At 35.0% G+C, this 22,387-nt stretch overlaps 1 protein-coding gene across 1 annotated transcript in view; it reads right to left on the reverse strand.

The window, feature by feature from the left end:
* The window catches only part of LOC115291240 (arylacetamide deacetylase-like 2), a 31,894-nt gene that overhangs the window by 5,212 nt on the left and 4,295 nt on the right, over positions 1 to 22,387 (reverse strand). Inside the window, 3 exon segments of the mRNA XM_029938759.1 lie at positions 1,341 to 1,410; positions 3,592 to 3,811; positions 14,286 to 14,431. Of these exon segments, the coding sequence (XP_029794619.1) occupies positions 1,341 to 1,410; positions 3,592 to 3,811; positions 14,286 to 14,431 (436 nt within the window).

Raw genomic sequence — 22,387 nt, forward strand, 5'->3', positions numbered from 1 at the left:
ATTCACGATGGAGTACTACATGGCAATGAGAGGGAATGACATATGGCCCTTTGTAGGAAAGTGGATGGACCTTGAGGGTGTCATGCTGAGCAAAGTAAGCCAGGCAGAGAAGGACAGAAACCATATGTTTGCACTCATAGGTCTAGCAGGAAAACAAGAGAGACCTAATGGAGAACCAGGGGGAGTGGAGGAGGGAGAGAGAGTTGGGGAGAGAGAGGGATGCAAAACTTGAGAGACTATTGAATGCTGAAAATGAACTGAGAGTTGAAGGGGGAAGGGGGAAAAGAGGTGGGGGTGATGGTGGAGGGCACTTAAGGGGAAGAGCACTGGGTGTTGTATGGAAAACAATTTGACAATAAAATATTATGGAAAAAAATAATAAAATAAAAAAATAAAATAAAATAATGACTCTATTGGGAGATGAGAGAGACAAGGATTGTGTCTTTATCCTCACAAAATTAGGTGTAAATTTTTCAGCAAAACCACAATAGTAGAGGAGATGCTCTGTAGTGTTCATCAGATTCTTAATGTAACTGGTGACTCAAATTTTTTTTCAAAACCATTACTGGGAAGGCACAGATTTTAAAAGTAGGAAATCAGAGAGTAAATGGTCTGAAACCATCTTATATTAGAAATCTATTTAGGTTGAAGTTATTCAAGATGGCATGCCATGTTTTATATCACGAGCACTACTTAGAAACTTGATTCAAAATAAAATCTTTATAATATGAGAAAAAAATAACCTTTAATTCTAAATGCAAAAAAGTTAAAGGCTTTAAATTTAAATATTTAAGTATAGGAAGAGGGGCACCTGGGTGGCTCAGTCTGTTAAGCGTCTGGCTTTGGCTCAGGTCATGTTCTCATGGTTCATGGGTTTGAGCCCCGCGTCGGGCTCTGTGCTGACAGTTAGCTCAGAGCCTGGAGCCTGTCTTTGGAGTCTGTGTCTCCCTCTCTCTCTGACCCTCCCCTGCTCACGCTCTCTCTCTCTCAAAAATAAATAAAAACATTTTTTAAATTTAAGCATAGGAAGGTATTTGGCTCAATGGTTGGAAAATCATTTGTAAATTTGGGTGAGCTCTACTTCATCCTCCGTATGAAGACTCTTCATTTCCCATCTCTCCTATCAATTACATAGTGCAGATGTATACCTAGAGACTCCAAGCCCAAAACATGATAGAGTTTCTTGATAAGAACCTAGAGAGCACTCGACATTTGCTGGTCTTTCTGATATGTTTTTGGAAATTTAGACAAAAATCATGAGCGATGAAGAGCTCTCATTCTGACAATGCCTTAAAATTCTGAGACGATCCCAACATTAAAAAAAAGAATGATTGTCTTACTCTACTCCCACAACAACAGCACCAAGTCTATTTGCTGTCCATCTATTCAGGAAGTCCCAAGCCTTCTGTTCTGAAATGAAAATAATAATAATAAGAAGAACAACAATAATAATAGTATAAAAGTGTGCCCTATCAATAAAGAACAATGGAAAACCATCTATACTTGTGGATATGTGATTGAAATATGATTAACTGGCAGAATCCTTCTAGTCTCACTTTATCTAATGCCATGTAGAAGGAATCAAAGATAAAAGATATGATGACTGTCATCAAATGGAGACTGTCATTGTAGAAGAAAATATGTTTCAAGACAGAGTTGTGAGAATAAAGACCTCAGAGAAATAAGTGTTAAGTACAAGTGAAGTAAGAATTTGGAGAGGAATGAAGGCATTAACTAAAACCACAAAGGAATATAATTAGTGATACAGTTCCTTGGCAAATCAGCAGGTGGGTGGGGATTGGTAAGGTTGAAAAGTTTAAAGGACTAAATAAAAGAACATGTAGAGTCAAAAGCTACAGAAAGGAATACTGAGAAACATGAACACTTATGAAGCATAAAAACAGAGACCCTGGTTTTGTGTGTTTGTATTTGTATTGGTTTGGAGAGGTCGATACAGATGAAGGGAAAGGTGAGAGGCAAAAGGAAGTTGAAAGGACTTTGTTTCACAGAACCAAGGGAGCAGAGGGTGAAATGACCATTTAAGTTAACAGAGGGGAATGGCCGTTCTCAGATTACACAGTTTAAAGAATGATTCAAAAGGGGAAAACAAAGTCCAGAGTGTATAGGAATGAGTCTGAGAAAGGAAAGAGGACTACCTAAAGAGAGGGATTTGGGAACAAAGTAAAAGAGGTAGTAACACTTAGGAGTAAATTGGGAGGCTATGTTTGTAGGTAGAAAAATGAAAGAGAAACACTGATAAAACTAAAGAATAGGAGGACATATTCCAGGCAAAGTAGAAAGATTCAACTGTGCCCAAAGACAAAAATGTCTTTTCCTAGAACATGAAGCTGAGGATTAAGATGGTGCTAATAATTTTTAAGGACATTTGAATGTCCTTAGGTGGGAGGAGGGGAGCAGTGCTGGATTATGGACATACATCCTTGATAGCTCAGGAAGGATAAACTGAGGCTTAGAAAGAGCACTAAAGGTTTAGAAGAGTCATTGGCATGAAGGAGAGGAACTAACTACATATAAGACACAGCATCTTAAAGCCAATGATGGGGCTGCTCACCAGTGGTGTGAGGGTGAATGCTGTGTGTCCTGCCTGATAAGCTTAGTTTTGACTACTGATTCTCCCACTTACTAATAGTAGGACTTTGAACAAGTTACTTTATCATTCTCTATTTCTTTATCTCTAAGACTATGACAGTAATACCCATTCTAAGATGTGTTTACCTAGCAAAATAAAAGTTGACCACCCACCTGATTACAGTAGTACATGCAGTAGTTTTGAAACATTGACAGATCATGGAATCATTTGGGGTTTAAGGACTCATGCTGTGCGTTCTGCAAGGAAAGGAGTCTTACCATTAGTTCCTTCCGTTTTGAATGCCTTGTACAACATTCTTTGTGTTTTGTGCTGTGTGGTGACTCCATAATACTGACAGTCTACAAGCAACTCAGTATATATGCCAATATGTATAAGTCAGTGTATGTATGTTTGAGAGTGTTTGAGTTTGTTTTTGTGTGAATGTTTATGGAATGGGTAAGGTTTTAGCTACTCCACTGTCACTTCATGAAATCACACACTTCTATTTTATGTTCAGAATTATGCATTGGATTCTAATCCCCAACATAAATATTATTGTATAACAGTCTACAATATGAATATTTATTTGCTACTTGGAAGCTGTAAATAATATCACTTCTGATTCAACATTTAAAATATCTTGTTCACTTCTGTCTTTCTAAACCTGAAGTCAGGTCATTTGGTAATTTCAAATGTAGGTTTTAAGGTTACTACTTGAACTTCCAATTTTACATCAAAGTAACATTACTTGATAGAGTTTTTTGAAAAACAAAAACCTCATCTAATATATTTATTTTCTAAGAAGTTTATGAAAAATATGTCTAAACCATGACTGATAAAATCTATCTCTAAGATACATATACATAGTCACAAACATAAATAAAATAGAAATAAAAGTTCTGCCAATTACACATACAAATATATTTGAATATAAATCTACATAATGTACCCCCCCACACACACACACATACACACAATTTGGTTGTATAAAATACACTTACTGCAACTTCCCAAAACAAAGGCACCACCATGAATAAAAATTACAGCCCGTCTCTGGCTTTTTGACTTTCTCTTTGGCAAGTACAGACGCACTGGAATGTCAGTAAAGTTTGTATCCATCACTGTAACGTTTTCATCTGAAATTGGTTCTGTATGGTCCAGTTTCAGTAATATGGAAAAAAGTTCCTGTCTAATAAGACCCATATTTTCCAATAATATCCCCTGTTTAAAAAATTTTCAAACATTGAATATTTTTAAGTAATATCAAATGCATAGAAAGATGTAACCAAAAAGGAAGAAGAAATAATATTAACACCATAGAGAACTTATTGCACATCCTAACACACAAACTATTGTTGCTTCTAGATAAATCTTAAGTATGTAGTTTTCTTAGAATAAGTGTAATCTCATTTAAATGTCATCAATGTACTGGTGGCTCCTTATTTTTTAATTGTAAACTTTTATCTGAAAAATTATCTAAGAAAGAATAGAATTTATACTTGTTTAAAAAAACTATTCCTTTTTTTAAAGTTTATTTTGAGAGGGAGAGAGAGAGAAAGCACAAGTAGGGAAGGGACAGAGAGAGAGAGCAGAATCTCAAGCAGGCTCTACACTGTCTGGAGCCTGACACGGGGCTCAAATCCCTAAACTGTGAGATCATGACCTGAGCTGAAGTCAGAGGCTCACCTGATTGAGCCACTGGGTGCCCCAGATTTTATACTTCTTTTGTATATAATCTCAGTATCTTCATGTAATTTCATTGGTCATCCAATTTTATTTAAAAATTTAGAAGCATCTGGTTATCACATTACTAATAAAGCTATGTCAATATTTTCAACTACAAATAGGTTCATTCTTGTCAAAAAACACTTGAAGAAAACAACACTATTTTAAATAAAACTGTCTTTAGTATTTTTGGTAAGATCTGTAATATCTTTGTAACATTTCAATGAAGAGTTCACATATAAAGAATCCTAAAATACTTTGGGGACAAAAAAACATTACAGAGCATTTACAATAGCTATCTGAGGTTGCTATAATTTTACTAGGTGTTAAAGATCATCTAATGCATCTGCTTTAACATTGAGAATACGGAGACCTGGTAAATCCAATTTAGTGACCAAAGTTGGTTAACCAGTAATTAGCAAAGCAAGATGTAAATTCATTTTTCTAGGCCAGTGTTACACAAGGCAGATACTCCATGACATAGAAGTACAATTTTATGTTTTTTACAATGGCCTATAAATGGAAGGAAAGAAATCATTAAATACTAGAACAATTGGAAAAAGTTGTATAATAGGAAGAATTTGACTTTGAATTTTAAAAATGACAGTTATATGAGAAATAATAAGTAACTGGTTGACATGGTATGGCCATGGTATTTATATATATTTACATGATATATAACATTTACAATATTTATATATAACATTCATATATATTTATTTGTCAAGTAGACAGCCATATCCAATCTCTAATATATACTTGGCCTTTGGGGATTGGAAATGGGCTAGGTCAGAGAGATAATCCCAAATTTCAAATTCTATGTTGCAGACACCTTTTGCCTTTAGAATCTGAGGAGACATAAATATCACTTATTTTGGGAACAGTGTTCTAGTTCACTTTAGAGAGCTACCATCTCGCATTTTTCGAAACCTTTGATGGGCCAGTTGATCAAGCATATCCACTCACTTAGTTAAGCAGGGAGAAAGTAAATTCAAGGTAGAGTTAGTGCTCTATCCTTGAAAACTGGATCTTAAGCAGAGACAGAATGAGAACAATCAGAGATGAATTATCCCCATAAAATTACCCTTCCTCACCAAGAATAAGCAACTTCTTACTAGACAGGTCTTTGGGTGCAAGGGAAATAAAAGCAAAAATGAACTATTGGGACCCCAACAAGATAAAAAGCTTCAGCACAGTGAAGCAAACAATCAACAAAACAAAAAGGCAGCCTGGAGAGAAGATATTTGCAAATGACATATCAGATAAAAGGTTAGTATCCAAAATATATAAAGAACTTATCAAACTCAACACCCAAAAAAGAAATAATCCAGTGAAGAAATGGGCTGAAGACATGAACAGACACTTTTCCAAAGAAGACATAGAGATGGCTAACAGACACATGAAAAATGCTCAACATCACTCTTCATCTGGAAAATAAAAATCAAAACCATGATGAGATACCACCTCACACTTGTCAGAATGGTTAACATTAATACTGTAGGCAATAACAGATGTTGGCAAGGATGCAGAGAAAGAGGATCACTTTCACCCTGCAAGTGGGAATGCAAACTGGTGTAGCCACTCTAGGAAACAATGTGGAGGTTACTCAAAAAATTAAAAATAGAACTGTCTTACAACCCAACAATTGCACTACTAGGTATTTACCTAAAGAACACAAAAACGCTGATTTGAAGGGGCACATACATCCTAAGGTGTATAGCAGTAGTATCAACAATAGCCAAATCATGGAAAGAACCCAAATGTCCATTGACTGATGAATGGATAAGGAAAATGTGGTATGTGTATACATTGGAATTAACCAGGAAGCAGTGATAAGACTTTAGATCTAATCCCAATATATCCAAGACTATATCAAATACAAATCCGTCAATTAAGAATTTTTGAATAGATTTTTTAAAAATTCAGGTATTTGCTATGAATAAAAAACTCACAAACATAATGACATAGATAGTTGTAAAGTAAAGGGATAAACATATATATATAGCCTGCAAGCAATAATTAAGAGAAAACTGTAGTGGTTATGATATACATCAGAAAAAGTATAGACTTGAGATCAGGAAAAGTTACTAGAGTTAAGGATATGCATTCCATCATTATAAAACTCAATTTACCAAGGCAATACTGCAAAATGAATAAACACTTATTAACAGAACTCCAAAACACATGAAACAAAACTAATCCAATTGCAAAGAGAAATAGATAATCCACATAATTTTAAATGTCAACACTTCTCACTTGGTAATTGATAGAAAATAAAGATAGAAAGTCATTAAAGATGTAAAAAGCCTGAATGACTTTACTGGCATTTACAGAATGCACAAAAATGGCAGAATATAGAACCTTTTTGAATGCATATAGAATTTTCACTAAAATCTACCACATTCTGAGCCATAAAACAAACTGGAAGAAATGGAGTTCACAAAAACTGTATTCTCTTACTATAATAGAATTAAACTAGAAATCAAAAAGAGAAAAATTGCCAGATATTACAAAATAAAAAATTACTTTTAATAAAAATTGTATATATTTAAGGTATACAACATACTGATTTTATATGCATATACATAGTGAAATTATTACCATAGTCAAGCTAATTAACATATCTATCTCCTTACAGTTATCCTTTTTGCGTGTATGTGGTGAGAGTACTTGACACTTCTGTGTCTGTCTTATTTTACTTAGCCTAATACCCTCTAGGTTCGTGTATGTTGTTGCAAATGGGAAGATCTCCTTCTCTTTAAGACTCAATAACATTCCAGGGTATAAAAGTACATTTTTTTATTCATTCGTCCACTGATGGACATTTAAGTTGTTTCCATATTCTGGCTATTGTGAGTAATGGTGGAATCAACTTTAAAAAGCCCATCTCTCTCATTTTCTTTGTAAGAAGTATTTGAAAGAGGAATTTCTGGATCATACGATAGTTCTATTTTTAGTTTCTTGAGGAACCTCCATACTGTTTTGCACTGTGGCTCTAACAATTTACATTGCCACCAACAAAGGACAAGTGTTCCCTTTTTTCTACATTCTTGCCAACATTTGTTATTTTTTTTCTTTTGATAACAGCCATCTGAACAGGTATGAAGTAACGTCTGTGATTTTGATTTGCACTTCTCCAATGATTAGTGATGTCAAGCACCTTTTCATATACATATTGTCCATTTATATACCTTCTTTGGGGGAAAACGTTTACTCAGCCTCTTTTCCTATTTTTAAAATAAAAAAAAATTTGCTACTGAGTAGTATGAGTTCCTTATGTATTTTAGATACTAGCTTTTTTCAAAAATGTAGTTTGCAAGTATTTTCTCCCATTCTCCAGATCGTGTTTTCATTTTGTTGTTTCTTTTGCTGTGCAGACACTTTTTTGTCTGATGTAATGTCACTTGTCTATTTTTGCTTTTTGTTACTTGCACTTTTGGTGTCATCTCAAAATATCATTGCTAATGCCAATGTCAAGGAGCTTTTGCCTTATTTTTTCTTCTAGGATTAAAAAAAAATTTTAATGCTTTATTTATTTTTGAGATAGAGAGAGACAGAGCATGAGAGGGGGAGGGGCAGAGACAGGAAGACACAGAATCTGAAGCAGGCTCCAGGCTCTGAGCTGTCAGCACAGAGCCCCATGCGGGGCTCGAACCCATGAATGTGAGATCATGACCTGAGCCGAAGTCGGAGGTTTTAACCAACTGAGCCACCTAGGCGCACCTCTTCCAGGATTTTTTATGGTTTCAGATTAAGGTCTGAAGTCTTTTGTCATTTTGAATTGATTTTTGTCTTATGATATTAAACTAGAGTCCAGTTCTTCTTTTTTTTTTTTTTTTTTGCATATGGATATCCAGTATTTTCAACACTATTGAAGAGATTATCCCTTTCCCATTGTGTATTCTTGGTGCCTTTATAAAAAATCAATAAACTATATATGCTTTGGTTTATTTCTGAACTTTTTATTCTGTTCCTTTGGTTTGGGTGCCTTTTTATGCCAATATCATATTGTTTTGCTTACTATAAGTTTGTAATACAATTTGAAATTGAGCACTGTAATGCCTCCAACTCCATTTGTCCTTCCCAAGATTGCTTTGACTACTCAGGACCTTTTGTGGTTCAGTAAATTTTAGAATTGTTTCTTCTATCTCTATGAACAGTTTCATTTGAATTTTGATAAGGATTGCATTGAATTTGTATATTATTTTGTGTGGTATGGAGATTTCAACAATGCTAATTTTCTGACCCGTTACTATGGCATATCTTTTAATTTATTTGTGTCTTCAATTTATTTCATCCATGTTTTACAGGTTTTAGTGTAAAAAAAACTACCTCATGTGTCAAATTCTCTGGGATAAATTAAAAAATATTTTGATCTGAACAAAATAAAAATAAAACATACTCAAATTTGTGGCATGTATCTAAAGAACTGGCTGACTATAGAGTAATTTATTAAATTATCATACTAGAAATTAAGTCTCAAACCAAGAGTTAAAGCTTCCATCACATATGCTAGAAAAAAAAATGTAACTAAAGAAAACAAAGAAGAGAAAATAATAAATATAAGGGGAGCAGAGTTCAATAAGATTAAAACAAATCAAAAATAAAAAGGTGACACAAAAGCTAGTTCTTTTCAAAGAATAAAATTAATCAATTCTATAAGCAGACTAAAAAAATAAAGAAGACCAAAAATTACCAAAATGAATATTGAAGGAAGAGATATCACTACAGACCTAACAAACATAAAAAATAAAGAAATACCTTTAAAAATTTTTTTATGCTCATTAACTTTACAACTTAGATGAAATCTGTAAATTTCTCAAAGGACACAACCTTCCACAATTTATAAAAAAGAAATAGATAATTTGAATAGCCTATAACCATTTTTTCAATTGAATTTGGCATTGAATAATTTCCAAAAAGAAAACTTAGGGCCTGGTTTGTTTCACTGGCTAATTATGCTAAGTATTCAGGGGAAAACCAATCTTACACAATAGCTACCAAAAAAAAAACCAAAAAAACAAAAACAAAAAAACACAAGACAATGCTTTCCAACTCATTTTATTGAGTCGGCACTAAACTATTACCTATGTCAGAAATACATTACAAGAAAAAACTACAGAATGATACAGAAGCAAAAATTCTCAGCAAAATATTAAATCAAATCCAACAATATAAAGGATAATCTATCATAATCAGTTGAGTTTTATCCCAAGGATGCAAGATAAGTACAATATCTGAAAATCAATGTTATTCATGATACTGAGAAAGGATAAAAGTTATATGTCATCTTAACAGATGAAGAAAAAAGAATTTGGTTTAACTCAACACCTTTTCATGGTAAAATTCTCTGCAAACTTACCTTAAAAAGAAACTTTTTTAATTTGATAAAGAGCACCTACAAGAACTAAAACAAGATCATAATTTAGTGGTGAAAAACGGAATGATTTTTCCTAAGAGCTGGAAAAAGGTAAGAATGTCTGCTTTTCATTCAACCTAATTCTGGAAGTCCTAGTTAGTGTGATAAAGCAGAGGAAGAAAAGAATCTCTGCTTTCAGTAAACATGATTATCTAAGTAGAAAATACTATGCAATCTATAAAAAAGCTCTTAAGTAACAGGTTTAGCTAAACCAAAGGATACAAAGTCAATATAAACAATTTTATTTCAAATTTAGCAATGAATAGAAATCAAAATTTTAAAATACCAAAGGCAACAATACAAAAAATTAAAATACTTAGTTATAAATAAAACAAAATATATCCAGTATTCATACATTGAAAAGCATAGAACAGTGATGGAAGAAATCAAAGTCCTAATTAAACTGAGAATTAGGTTAATTGATCAGAAGACTTAATATTGTTAAAATGTCAATTCCTTCTAAATTGATTTATGGAGTCTACCTAATCCCAGTCAAAATCGCATCAGAATTTCTGGTTCCCAAAAGATAAATTTAAATTTTTTATGAAAAGGAAGATTATAATAGCCAAAAAGATTTTGAAAATGAAGAACAAAGTTGGAAGACTCCTACCACCTAGTTTCAACATTACTAAAACGCTTTGTTAGTCAATTCAGCCTGGTATTGGGAAGTGCTGGACTCACAGATCCAGGGAGAAGAATAGTTATCAGTCCAGAAATAAACCAAAACCAATTTGTCCAATTTATTTTTGACATACTGTATAAGACAGTTCAATGCAGAAAGGAAGATGTTTCAACAAATTGGAACAATTGGACATATCCAGATGCAAAAAGAATGTACTTTGACCTGCTCCTCATACCTAATACTTAAATTAACTAACAATGGCCCAATACTTAAAAGTAAAAGTAAAACAATAACCCTTTTAGAAAACAACATAGAAGAAAATCTTTGTGATCTTAGGTTAGGTTAGGTAAAAATTCTTAGACACAATACTAAGAGATAATACTATTTTTTAAAAAAAGATAAATTGGACTTCAACAAAATCCAAGACTTCTGTTGTGTAACTTAAGACCATAAAAAGGGTAGCAACAGACTAGGAGAAAATGTTTGCAAATCAAATACCTGCCAAATGACTAGTGTCCAGAATAGAACAACTTTCAACATTCAGCAAAAACAAAACAAAGAACAAATTTTCCTGAAATAATGGTTTGAACATACATACACATCACCCCTAAAAATATAAAACAGCAAATAAGTACATGAAAAGATATATATCTTTAGTAACTAAGGGAATGCAAATGGAAATCAATGAGGTATTTTTGTATATTAATTACAATGATTTTTAAAGCAAAATAGAAAATACTAAGTGATGATCAACATGTAGAACTGCTAGAACTATCATACACTGCTGATGTAAAAGGAAGATGAGACAGGCTTTTTGGAAAACAATTCAGTTGTTTGATATAAGTTAAGTACAAACCATATAATATCACCCAACACATCTAATTCTAGGTATTTACCCAATAGGAATTGGAAATTTTGTTCACACAAAAGCTGGTATATGAATTATCACTAGCTTTATTCACATTCACTCCAAAGTGGAAACAATCCAAATATTCTTCAACTATTCATTGTGGACAAACTATGACACATCCATATAATGGAATACTATAGCTTTAAAAAGGATTTAACGTTTGATACTCTCAACAACATGAATCACTGTCAAATGCATTTACTAGGTGACATGTGTTAAGCCAGACTCAAAAGACCACCTGCGATATGAATCCATTTATAGGATACTATGGAAATGGCAACGTGTAAGGACTTAAAAGGAGCAGGTGTTTAAGATGGGGAAGCTCTACTGAAAGGTGATTATGAAGGATTAATATTTCTTTATCTTGATTGTTGTGGTGGTTACTTGAATCTAACTATTTGTTAAACCTCATAAAACTATATAACCAAAAGAACACACTTCACTATATACAAAGTTAAAATTAAATGTAAAACTTGGCACAATGTAAAAAAAATTAGTCTGAATCAAGAATCTCTGGGTTTGATTCCCAATTCCACAAATTATCAACTGTAAGCCTTTGGCTGACTTATTCTGTGTGCCTCATTTCCCTCATCTTTAAAATGAGGATAATAATAGTGACTTCTTCAAAGTGCATTTACTTTTAAGTAGATTACAGTTGGTCAGAGTACATTGTAAATGGTCAACACATTTTAGCTTTTTTCATTATTAATTTATATTGAAAATATTATTAAACATTTTCACGGCTAGTTGAAAGTAATTATGGTGAAGAGTCTTTCAATTTAATAAATATGTCACTGTAAATCTAAATTTTATACAGTTTGGTTCCTCATCTCTCACATTGCCAATGAGTAGATGCTGACTAGCTCTCTACTGAATAACAACCATCTGCCATTTAGATATTATTAAGTAATGTTTAAAACACACATCCCTTTATTATCATAGTCAAGCTGCAACAAGTTGATTACATTTCTTGTTTTGCAAGGGAGGAAACTGAGCCACAAAAGCATTAAGTAGACTCTTTAAAATCTGACCATCTTTAACGCTCATGCTCTTTCTGCTACTTTTGGCTGTCTCTAACTTAAATGTGTAACTTAAATGTGTAACTTACTCCACACCATTTTACTAAGAACTGTGATGTTTGCCTTCCTGGTATGTATTTTAAAAACTTAAGCTTCTCTCTAGGAATCACTTGGGTTATTATAATTCAGGAATGATAGTGATAAAATGGATATCCCTTTAATAAGTAATAGTTGATCAATTACTAGTATAATTCATATGTTTATATGTATGCTACTTGTATTCAGTTCTATTTTATCTAAAACTTTTTTTTTTTTTGGTTTTTTATTTATTTTTGAGAGACAGAGACAGCACAAGCAGGGGAGCGTCAGAGAGAGAGGGAGACACAGAATCCGAAGCAGCCTCCAGGCTAGCTGTCAGCACAGAGCCTGATGCGGGGCTCGAACCCACAAACCCTGAGATCATGACCTGAGCCGAAACCAGCCACTTAACCCACTGAGCCACCCAGGCGTCCCTCAGTTCTATTTTAGATGTGTAATGTCTTAATTATATTTTGCATTTGTTAAAGTAGTTGTTCTGTAGCTGCATACTTTCAGAATGTGCTGACACTGATGAGGAAATAAGCTTTGGTTTATTCTGAAGTTTAATGATATATGAGCTATTCAGGAAGATAACATAATAGTTTCTCTATAGGGCTGGCACTTGCTCATCTATCCATTATCTAGTGAATGAAAAGGTGAAGCATTACCAATAAAGGGAACAAATGGGACAAGGGGTGACTCAGCATACTTTGGATCTTGAGAAGGAGATATCTCTGCTATCTAGTTTGACAGATCTCTCCTCTCTTCTGTGAAGCACACTGGGCCGCAGCCTCCCATACCATGCACTGCTCTCTTCTGATCATTTACTGTCTGTTGAAGCATTCTCTCTAACACTTCCTATTGTTGCTATCATCCATAGGCCTCAGGACAGCAGCCTGTTTTGACAAAGGATCAAAATATTTTTTAATGAGATAGAACTGAGTTCAAATTCTGTCACTGTCACAAAAAATCCAAACTCCAGCAGTTGAGGATGAAGGGTAAACAAAAGAAGTGGTTTTCAAGGTGTGGTCTTAGAATCCCTGTGGTTCCCTAAAACATATTCAGGGAGTGCACACAATACTGATGCTTCCTGCCTTTTCTTTCCAGCCTAATGCCCTCATGAGTAAGCAGTGGAGGATCCCAGAAGCTACAAGACATGTGATGTTGCAAAAGACTAAATGCAAAAGCAGATACGATAATCCAGCTATATTTCATAAAGAGAGACATTAAAAAGATTTGCAAAAATGGAAGACAGTGTCACTATCATAACTAATTTTTCTTGTCTTAAAATATATTCAATTTTAATAAAATTACTATCTATGTTGACCTTTAATAAGCTTATTATTAAAATCATCATTATTAAGAAAAATTTTTAATGAGGTCAATTTCTAATTCAGTAAATATTGATTAATCTTATAAATATTAAAAAGCTCTTTAGGGTCCACAATATCTCAGAGTTCCTGTGACCAAAAAGTTTGATAACCACTAAGAAAGAGTAAGACATTAAAACAGTAAAGGTACTAAATATACATCAAAATATAAACATAATCAATATATACACATAAGTTTTAAGAGAATGGATGAGACCAGGTTCAGGTTCCCTCAGAAATGTCAAATATAATCAAATTATTTAATAACCCCCCAGATTCTCCACTTAGATGATACCAATTCTTTTATTCTTATCACTGCATATGGTGCATTTATCTTTAGATACCGACTCTAATCAGCAAGAATTTTATCTCCCTCTGTTTTGTACTACAGATTAAATCAGCTTGATTAAATAAATTAATATTTGGCTAATTTGTTCTAAAAGAAAGCCCAAGTCTCTTTCAAAATACTAATTGAGAGAAAGTTGATTATGTACTCATAGCAAGGCAGCCCAGTCCCGGGGCAGGGGTTTGGGGAGGGGGAGAGTTAATTACCGTAAGTGAAGTCATTTTTACAAGGGCATCGATGACTACTATTTTCCAAGGTTCTTCAATGTTTTCTGGTAACGGTGTATAAACTTAATAAGCAAAGAGAATGCAAGTCAGTCCAAAGCACAGAGTTTTGCACCCCGTGATATATCCTTGTCACCACAGAGCAATAATTTCAATCCACTCCATATATATTGAATGCTTAGTAGGACAAAGGGAGATGAGAAACTCAAGAAATATCGCCATTGTAGCAACAGCAACCTAACATTCTGTTCCAACATTAACAATGACAGTAGAACTGGTTTAACAATTTCCCACTGTATTGGAAACACAAAATATGTCCCATCAAATAGCCTCACAGAATAGAAAACCATTTAAAATCCTGGCAGAAGTCCTTTCACCCTGTGACACCATCATCATGAGGCACAATAAATTTTACTGAATGTCTTAGCAACCTACAATGTAAGCCATGAAGTCTGTTTCCCCCATTCGTTTTTTCCCAAGGATATTAGTGAGAAGTTTAAAAAAAACAAATAGCGCGTCAACCTCAGGGCTAACACCTGTGGCATAGATCATTAACAAAAAAACTCAAAGGTCAACTGAGCATTACACAAGAAGAGAAGACCTAGTTCTTGTCCAAGTTCCTTGATTAATTCATCTGGTACAGAAATATTTATGGAGTGTTTACCTTATGTTAAATTAATTCATGGAGTCCAAAATATTTACAACATATTTACCTAATGTTATACCTAAAAATTTAAATCCATGTCACTGTATAATCATGGGGAAGTTATTCATTAAGCAAATATTTTTACATGTCTTACAAATACTAAATTCAGTATTAGGCAAAATGATTGCAAAATTGAGCAACACTTGGTATTTTCCCATTCTTCGGCAGAGCTTTATTGATCTTTCTGATTTATCTTTCCTAAGACCAGTTTTGGAAATTCTATCATAGAATAATTTATTTGGGACACATTTTGCATCAGAAGTTATTACTGTTAGCATAACAATTGCTGTCTTACCCCTTGTTATAATTTCCTACTTTAACTTTCCTTTATCATGTATTAAGCACCAGAGTGACAGATAAAAAGGTAATTCTTCTAAAACATGTTCTAAGTTGAGGAATAAGAACCACATGGGTGTTAGGGGATAAGAAGTCTAAAAATAGGTAAATATAAACAATCCAGTATGTGCATAATGAAAAAGTCAACATTTTAAAATATCAGTCTCATTTTGCATGCTATCCTCCCTACAAAAGTTAAAGGAAACTAATGGGGAGGGGACATCATATTATTAAAGACAAGAGCAGTAAGAAAGGTCGGTGATATTGCATACCAAGCAGCAGGCTTGAGAAGACAATAAAACAATACCTGTGACATGCTGAAGAAATAAAAAGGTAACTGCCCATATAAAATACTATACATGTAAAATACCCGTCAATGGAGAAATAAATGAAAAATGAAAATAAAGCTAATTTGTCACAGTAGATTCACATTACAAGAAATACTGATAAAAGTAAAAAAACAATACAAGATAAAAAAAAAATAATACCAACTGGCAAGAAGAAAGCAAAATGTATTTGAAACATGGTACGTATATTTATTCCTACCACTTCTTCTCTACCTTCTATCAGTTATTTATTCACTTAATCCTAAAACATAAGTCTAGAAAAGGGTATTATGGTGCCTCAAGACCGAAAACAATCTTTTTTGCTTTCAGGTGATACACTAATACACTCAGAAAACCTAGGAGAGTAAACCAACCATTAGAAGTAAAATGTAAATTTAGCAACATTGCTGAATAAAATATAGATATGACAACTTCATTAGATGTTCACATGCTAGTAAAAAAGGAGAGTATACATTTTAAAAGCAAACATTTAAAAATCTATTAGTTTCTGGCCAAAATAGAGTAATAGAGCAGATCTACCTTTCCTAACATCTATGGACAGAAAAACAAACCACAAAGAATAATTGAAAATATATGAAGCAATAGTTTTCAAGATATGAAACATCAGGAAAAGAGTCTAATTCCTGAAAAATGAGAAATAAGCAAAGTAAATCCCATTATTCCCCTCACCTACTGCTTTGGGAGAGTTTCCTTCGGCATAGAGAAGGGAAACCAGAAGCCTGGTGATTCCCTAAGATGAAGAAACAGAGCAAGGCTTCCTTAAACACCATAGTGGCTCCAGTTCACAGGACAGAAGACCATAGCTGAGAGCTACACAGAAAAAGAATTTGAGATCTGCAGCAGGGCCTCCTTGAATACTGATTGACACATGCATATGGGAAGAATACCCAGGGCAAAGGCACTTGAAAAAATTAGAGTTAACAGTGATTAGTACTCACAGAGGGCCATGAATCATGTCTGTTCTGAGAGTAATTTAGAAAATCTAAAGACTCATGGGGCACTTGGTCAACCACACAAAAGGGCCTGACCTCAGGAATAGGGAATCATTAGCCCCACACTGAACCCTGCTCTGGTTCTGACCAATAAATGCTAAAAGCAAGAAGTGAAAAAGTCAAGCTATTAAAAGAACAATATGCAGCACTCAGAAAGATAAAATTTATAATTTCTGACACCCAATAAAAAAAATAACCTAGCATGAAAAACGCTGAGAAAAAAAAACCCATAATGAATAAACAAATCGTGAATTAAAACTGAACAGACTGGCACAAATGTCAGAATAGCAGTCAAAAACAGTAAGATAGTATTCATAACTATAAACCAAAATGTTCTATAGGCTATATAGAAACATGGAAGGTATAAAAATGAGGCAAAATGACCTTCCAGTCTAAACAAAATAGCATAGACTCATTTATTCCTTGCTTCTTTAAAAAAAAATTTTTAACATTTATTTATTATTGAGAAACAGAGAGAGACAGCATGAGCAGGGGAAGGGCAGAGAGAAAGGGAGACAGAATCCAAAGCAGGCTCCAGGCTCTGAGCTGTCAGCACAGGGTCTGATGTGGGTCTCAAACCAACAAACTGGGAGATCATGACCTGAGCTGAAGTCAGACGCTTAACCGACTGAGCCACCCTGGCGACCCTCCTTGCTTCTTCTAAGTACAGCTATACACTCTGGAAACAGTGCAAGACGTAAACATGGGAAAACTCTACAAGTTGGAAAGAAGAAAGTGGACATATTAGGGAATCCAAGACTAGAGAAAAACAGCAGCATGGCAACAGAAGGTGAGGTAGGTAGGTTCATTCTAGCCCCAGTTCAAACAATACTCCCTATAAACACTATCTCTTTCCTTCCCTTTTCTTTTCCCTTCCCTTCCCTTCCTTCCTCTTTTCTGAAAGGAATACTTCTAGGACTCAGAAAAACTTCTGAAAATGCATTTTTATAAATGTAGAAGAAATTGAATTTCCTGGATAGAGCCTCAGTCTTCCCAGCTACGCTCTGAGAGTTAGTAGGATTTAGGATTTCCCCATGTATAAAGTGGATCCTCGATCAGTTCCTAAGGGTGGAAGGCCTAGTTCACCCAGCAAGGAGAGGGTACAGGTTGGTCTGTGTCTCTGCAGGTCCCATTCAATTCATGGCCCTCCTTTGCCCTGCCCTGTTTCCAGTGGAAGAGTTGATCACAAAGCACATTCTCAAACTCTTACAGAGCAACCCGGAAGATACACTCAAAAACTTTACCAATATATCAAGATGGACTCTTTAAAAAATTATTTTATTTAGAATAAATTCCAACTTGTAAAGAGCTTGTAAGTCATTACACATCTTCACAAAAAAAGATGAAATCTGGACAATCATAAAACCAATAAACTTTTTTCTAGATAGATCAAAGAATTGAGGACAGAGGACAATGAATCTCTCCAAATCTGGCCAGACATTCAAGTACAAAGAATCACAGCCAAGAACAGATGATCTGAAGCAGAAACAACGAGGCCAGGAACTTGTAGAAAGACTTGAATGGTAATTTTGACAAACTGTTGGATGCTGAGTGCAGACAAGCAGAAACTTAAAAACTCCTGGAGACCCAGACATAAGAGGTTCACCACCTTTCATGGGGGTTACATCCAGGACCTCCACTCAGTAGGGTATCATGGTGAAGAGTGGAGAAAAATCCTTCTTATCCTGAGTAGGGGGGAGGAAAAGAAAACATTTTGGAATTGTCTCAAATTATACTAAGAAAGGTATCACCTCCAGTGAAAAAGACTTATCTCACCTGGAAAAGAATAGTCAACTCTATTCCTCTTTAATCTTTCTGTCTCATTTTAAATATAAAGGGATGAATCACTGGGTTCTACTCCTGAAACCAATATTACATAGTATGTTAATTAACATGAATTTGAATAAATAAATTTAAAAATAAAGTATAAAGGGAGAAAAAAGAAAAGGCAAAGAATTACTTTAAAAGATCACAGCTCAAAGACTCAGAGTCACTAAAACTAAAACCAAAAAAGCAAAAAAAAAACCCAACACTACAGTCTAAAGAAACAAAGCAAACATGAGGACCTGACTGAGATATAACATTGATTTTGAGATTATCAGGGAATAATTGATCATCATATTTAATGCTCAATATATTATTATATTTAGGATCTATATATTTAAGAATCTAAAGGAAAAGTAGGCAATATACAAAAACAGATGGCAGAAGAGAAATGGTAGCACTAATAGAGAATTAAAAGGAAATTCAAGAAATAAAAAAAGTTTTTTAGGGGTAAGATGGAGGAGAAATAGGGAGCTCCTTACTTACCACCCACATCTCTCAAGTAAGGGCTGAAGCCAAAGGACACTAACCGCAAGAGTCTAGGAGGAAAAGAGACAGAGTCCACTAAGAAGACAGCCTCATAGGTGTGTGACTGTGAACTGGGGAAGATAAAAATGGGCCAGGACCACAGGCACAGAGGGGAGGGAGCCCCTTCCATGGAGAGAGGAAGGGAAGAGAAAGAGTGGCTAAAACCGCTCATAGAACTGTCCCTGGAGAAAAGAAAAACTCTGCCTGGGATGGAGAGGGATCCTATCATCCCATCACTAACGACAGGGCTTCTGGAGACAGATACTATCTTTAGCTGCAGCGCTTTCTTTGGGCTGAGTACCCTGGCCCTAGTCAGAACTCCCCTCCTCCATCCTACTGTATCCTGGCTAGGAAGCCCTCCAGCCTGTGGGATTACATTTTAGGCAGTATCATTAAAGCCCAAGGACTAAGACCTGGAAACGAGGCCGGGCTTGGGACATACAACATGACCCATCTTGGCTATGCCCGCAGCACAGGGTGATGGGACCCAAAAGAGTGATTTGCAATGCTTGGTTCAAGAAGCGACTGGGGCGCAGCCATTCTTCTCCCCACAACCACCAAGGCAGGGCCTTAGGGAGCAGCTCTGGGACCCAGGGTGGCAGCGAGATCTGCCTACACCAAACCAATCCCATCTGCGCTTGAGAGCTTTTTTTTTTTTTTTTTTTACTGGAGTCTAGAGCAAGACCAACATTGATGCATTGATGTGATTAATTCTAGATCAATTCTTGCTATTCACATATATTTTCCCTTATCTCATCTCATTCTCATCTTTCCTTTCCACTGGACTGAGAACTCTGGTCATTGGTTTCCTTAAACAGTCACATTTAATCCATTCTCTTGATGCATACTCTATACCTCGTTTGTTACCTTCCTTTCTTGCTCTTTCTTGAATAATCAGACTACATAGTTTCTCTGGGAAACATTATCTTCATTTCTTTCTTCCTGCCTCCTACCACATTTTGCCTTTTTCTTTCTCTGAATTAAGCCTTTTAATCTCTCTGCCTGGTCAATGTTCAATTTCTCTTTCTCCCCACCCCTGTTATTTCTCTCTTTGTGTATGTTCTCCCAACAGTACTGTCTCCCCCTTGCTCTTTATCTGTAGCAGGGATTTCCAGTTTTATGCTTTTAGACTGTCCTTTGTCTTTTGTTGTTTTTGTTTTGTTTTGTTTTACTTTCTGTTTGCTTGATTTGGCTGTGTGTTTGCATACTTCTATTCCCTGTTTGTTTTTCTATCTGTTTTCCTTTCCAGGAATACCGGAAAAAACAAGCCAAAGTACACATGGTGGAGAGTCCCAAATATCACTATGAGTAGGGAAATAAAATAACCAAAGGCACAACAAGAGAAACCAAGGGACACCATTAAAAGAACACTTCCTGAATGGACAGCCCCTGGACAGTCAATGAGCCTCCTTTAATATAGTAATACTCGCAAATGCAGAGTGCACAACAAGCTTAAAACAGACAAGAGACAGAAAACTAGTCAAATGATGAAACAAAAGAACTCTCCTCTAAAATTCCAGGAAGAAGTGACAGCTAAATAATTGCTCGAAACAGATATAAGTAACAAAACTGAGCAAGAATTTAGAACAATATTCATAAAATTAATCACTGGGCTTGAAAAAGACATGGACAATACCAGAGATGCTATTGCTGCAAAGATTATGGACCTTAAAAATAGTTGTGATGAATGAAAAAATGCTATAAATGAGGTGCATAATAAAATGGAGGTGGCCACAACACGGATTGAAGAGGCAGAGAGGAGAAAAAGTAAATTAGAGGATACAATTATAGAAAAAGAAGCAGAGAAAAAGAGAACTAAATTGATCCAGGAGCACAAAAGGAGAATTTGTGAACTGAGTGATGCAATCTAACAGAACAATATCTGTATTATAGGAATTCCATAAGATGAAGAGAGAGAAAAAGGGGCTGAGGAGTACTTTGACAAATTATAGCTTAGAACTTCCCCAAGCTGGAGAAGGAAACAGACATTGAAATCCAAGAGGCACAGAGAACTTCCCTCAGATGTAACTTGAAACAATCTTTTGCACGATGTGGCAAAATATAAGGATAAAGAGAGAATTCTGAAAGCAGCTAAGGATAAAAGGGACCTAACATACAGAGGGAGACCTATCAGAGTAGTTGCAGACCTATCTACTGAAACGTGGCGGGCCAGAAATCTTCAATGTGATGAATAGAAAAAATATGCAGCTAGTATCCTCTATCCAGCAAGCCTGTCATTTAGAATAGAAGGAGAGATAAAGGTTTTCCCAAATAAACAAAAATTGAAGGAATCCATCACCACTAAACCAGCCCAACAAGAAATTCTAAGAGGGACTCTATGAGGGAAATGTTGCAAGGAACACAAGGTTCCAGAGATACCACTACAGGGTCTCTCCATCAGGAAGAGCTAACACTCACTCTTTGTAGATAACATGATACTCTATTTGGAAAACCCAAAAGACTCCACCAAAACACTGCTAGAACTGATTCATGAATTCAGCAAAGTCACAGGATATAAAATCAATGCACAGAAATCAGTTGCATTCCTATACACCAGTAATGAAGCAACAGAAAGAGAAATCAAGGAATCAATCCCATTTACAATTGCACCAAAAACGATAAAATACCTAGGAATAAATCTAACCAAAGAGGTGAGAAATCTAGACACTAAAAGTATAGAAAGCTTATGAAAGAAATTGAAGACACAAAAAAGGAAAAATATTCCATGTTCCTGGATAGGAAGACCAAATATTGTTAAAATGTTAATACTACCCAAAGCAAATCTACATATTCAATGCAATCCTTATCAAAATAATACCAGCATTCTTCACAGAGAACAAACAATCCTAAAATTTGTATGGAATCAGAAAATACCCAGAATAGCCAAAGCAATCTTGAAAAAGAAAACCAAAGCAGGAGGTCTCACCATCCCAGACTACGGGCTGTAGCACAAAGCTGTAATCATCACAACAGTATGGTACTGGCACAAAAACAGACACTCAGATCAATGAAACAGAATAGAGAACCCAGAAAGTGACCCACAAACTGACCCACCACTAATCTTTCACAAAGCAGGAAAGAATATTCAATGGAATAAAGAGAATCTCTTCAGTGCTGGGAAAACTGGACAGTGACATACAGAAAAATGAACCTGGACCACTTTCTTACACCATACACAAAAATTCAAAATAGATCAAAGACCTAAATGTAAGACAGGAAGCCATGAAAATGCTCAAAGAGAAAGCAGGCAAAAACCTCTTTGACCTTGGCGACAATAACTTCTTACTCAACACATCTCCAGAGGCAAGGAAAACCAAAGCAAAAATGAACTATTGGGACCTCATCAAAATA

The sequence above is a fragment of the Suricata suricatta genome, chromosome 5 (assembly GCF_006229205.1).
Source record: "Suricata suricatta isolate VVHF042 chromosome 5, meerkat_22Aug2017_6uvM2_HiC, whole genome shotgun sequence".
Lineage (NCBI taxonomy): Eukaryota > Metazoa > Chordata > Mammalia > Carnivora > Herpestidae > Suricata > Suricata suricatta.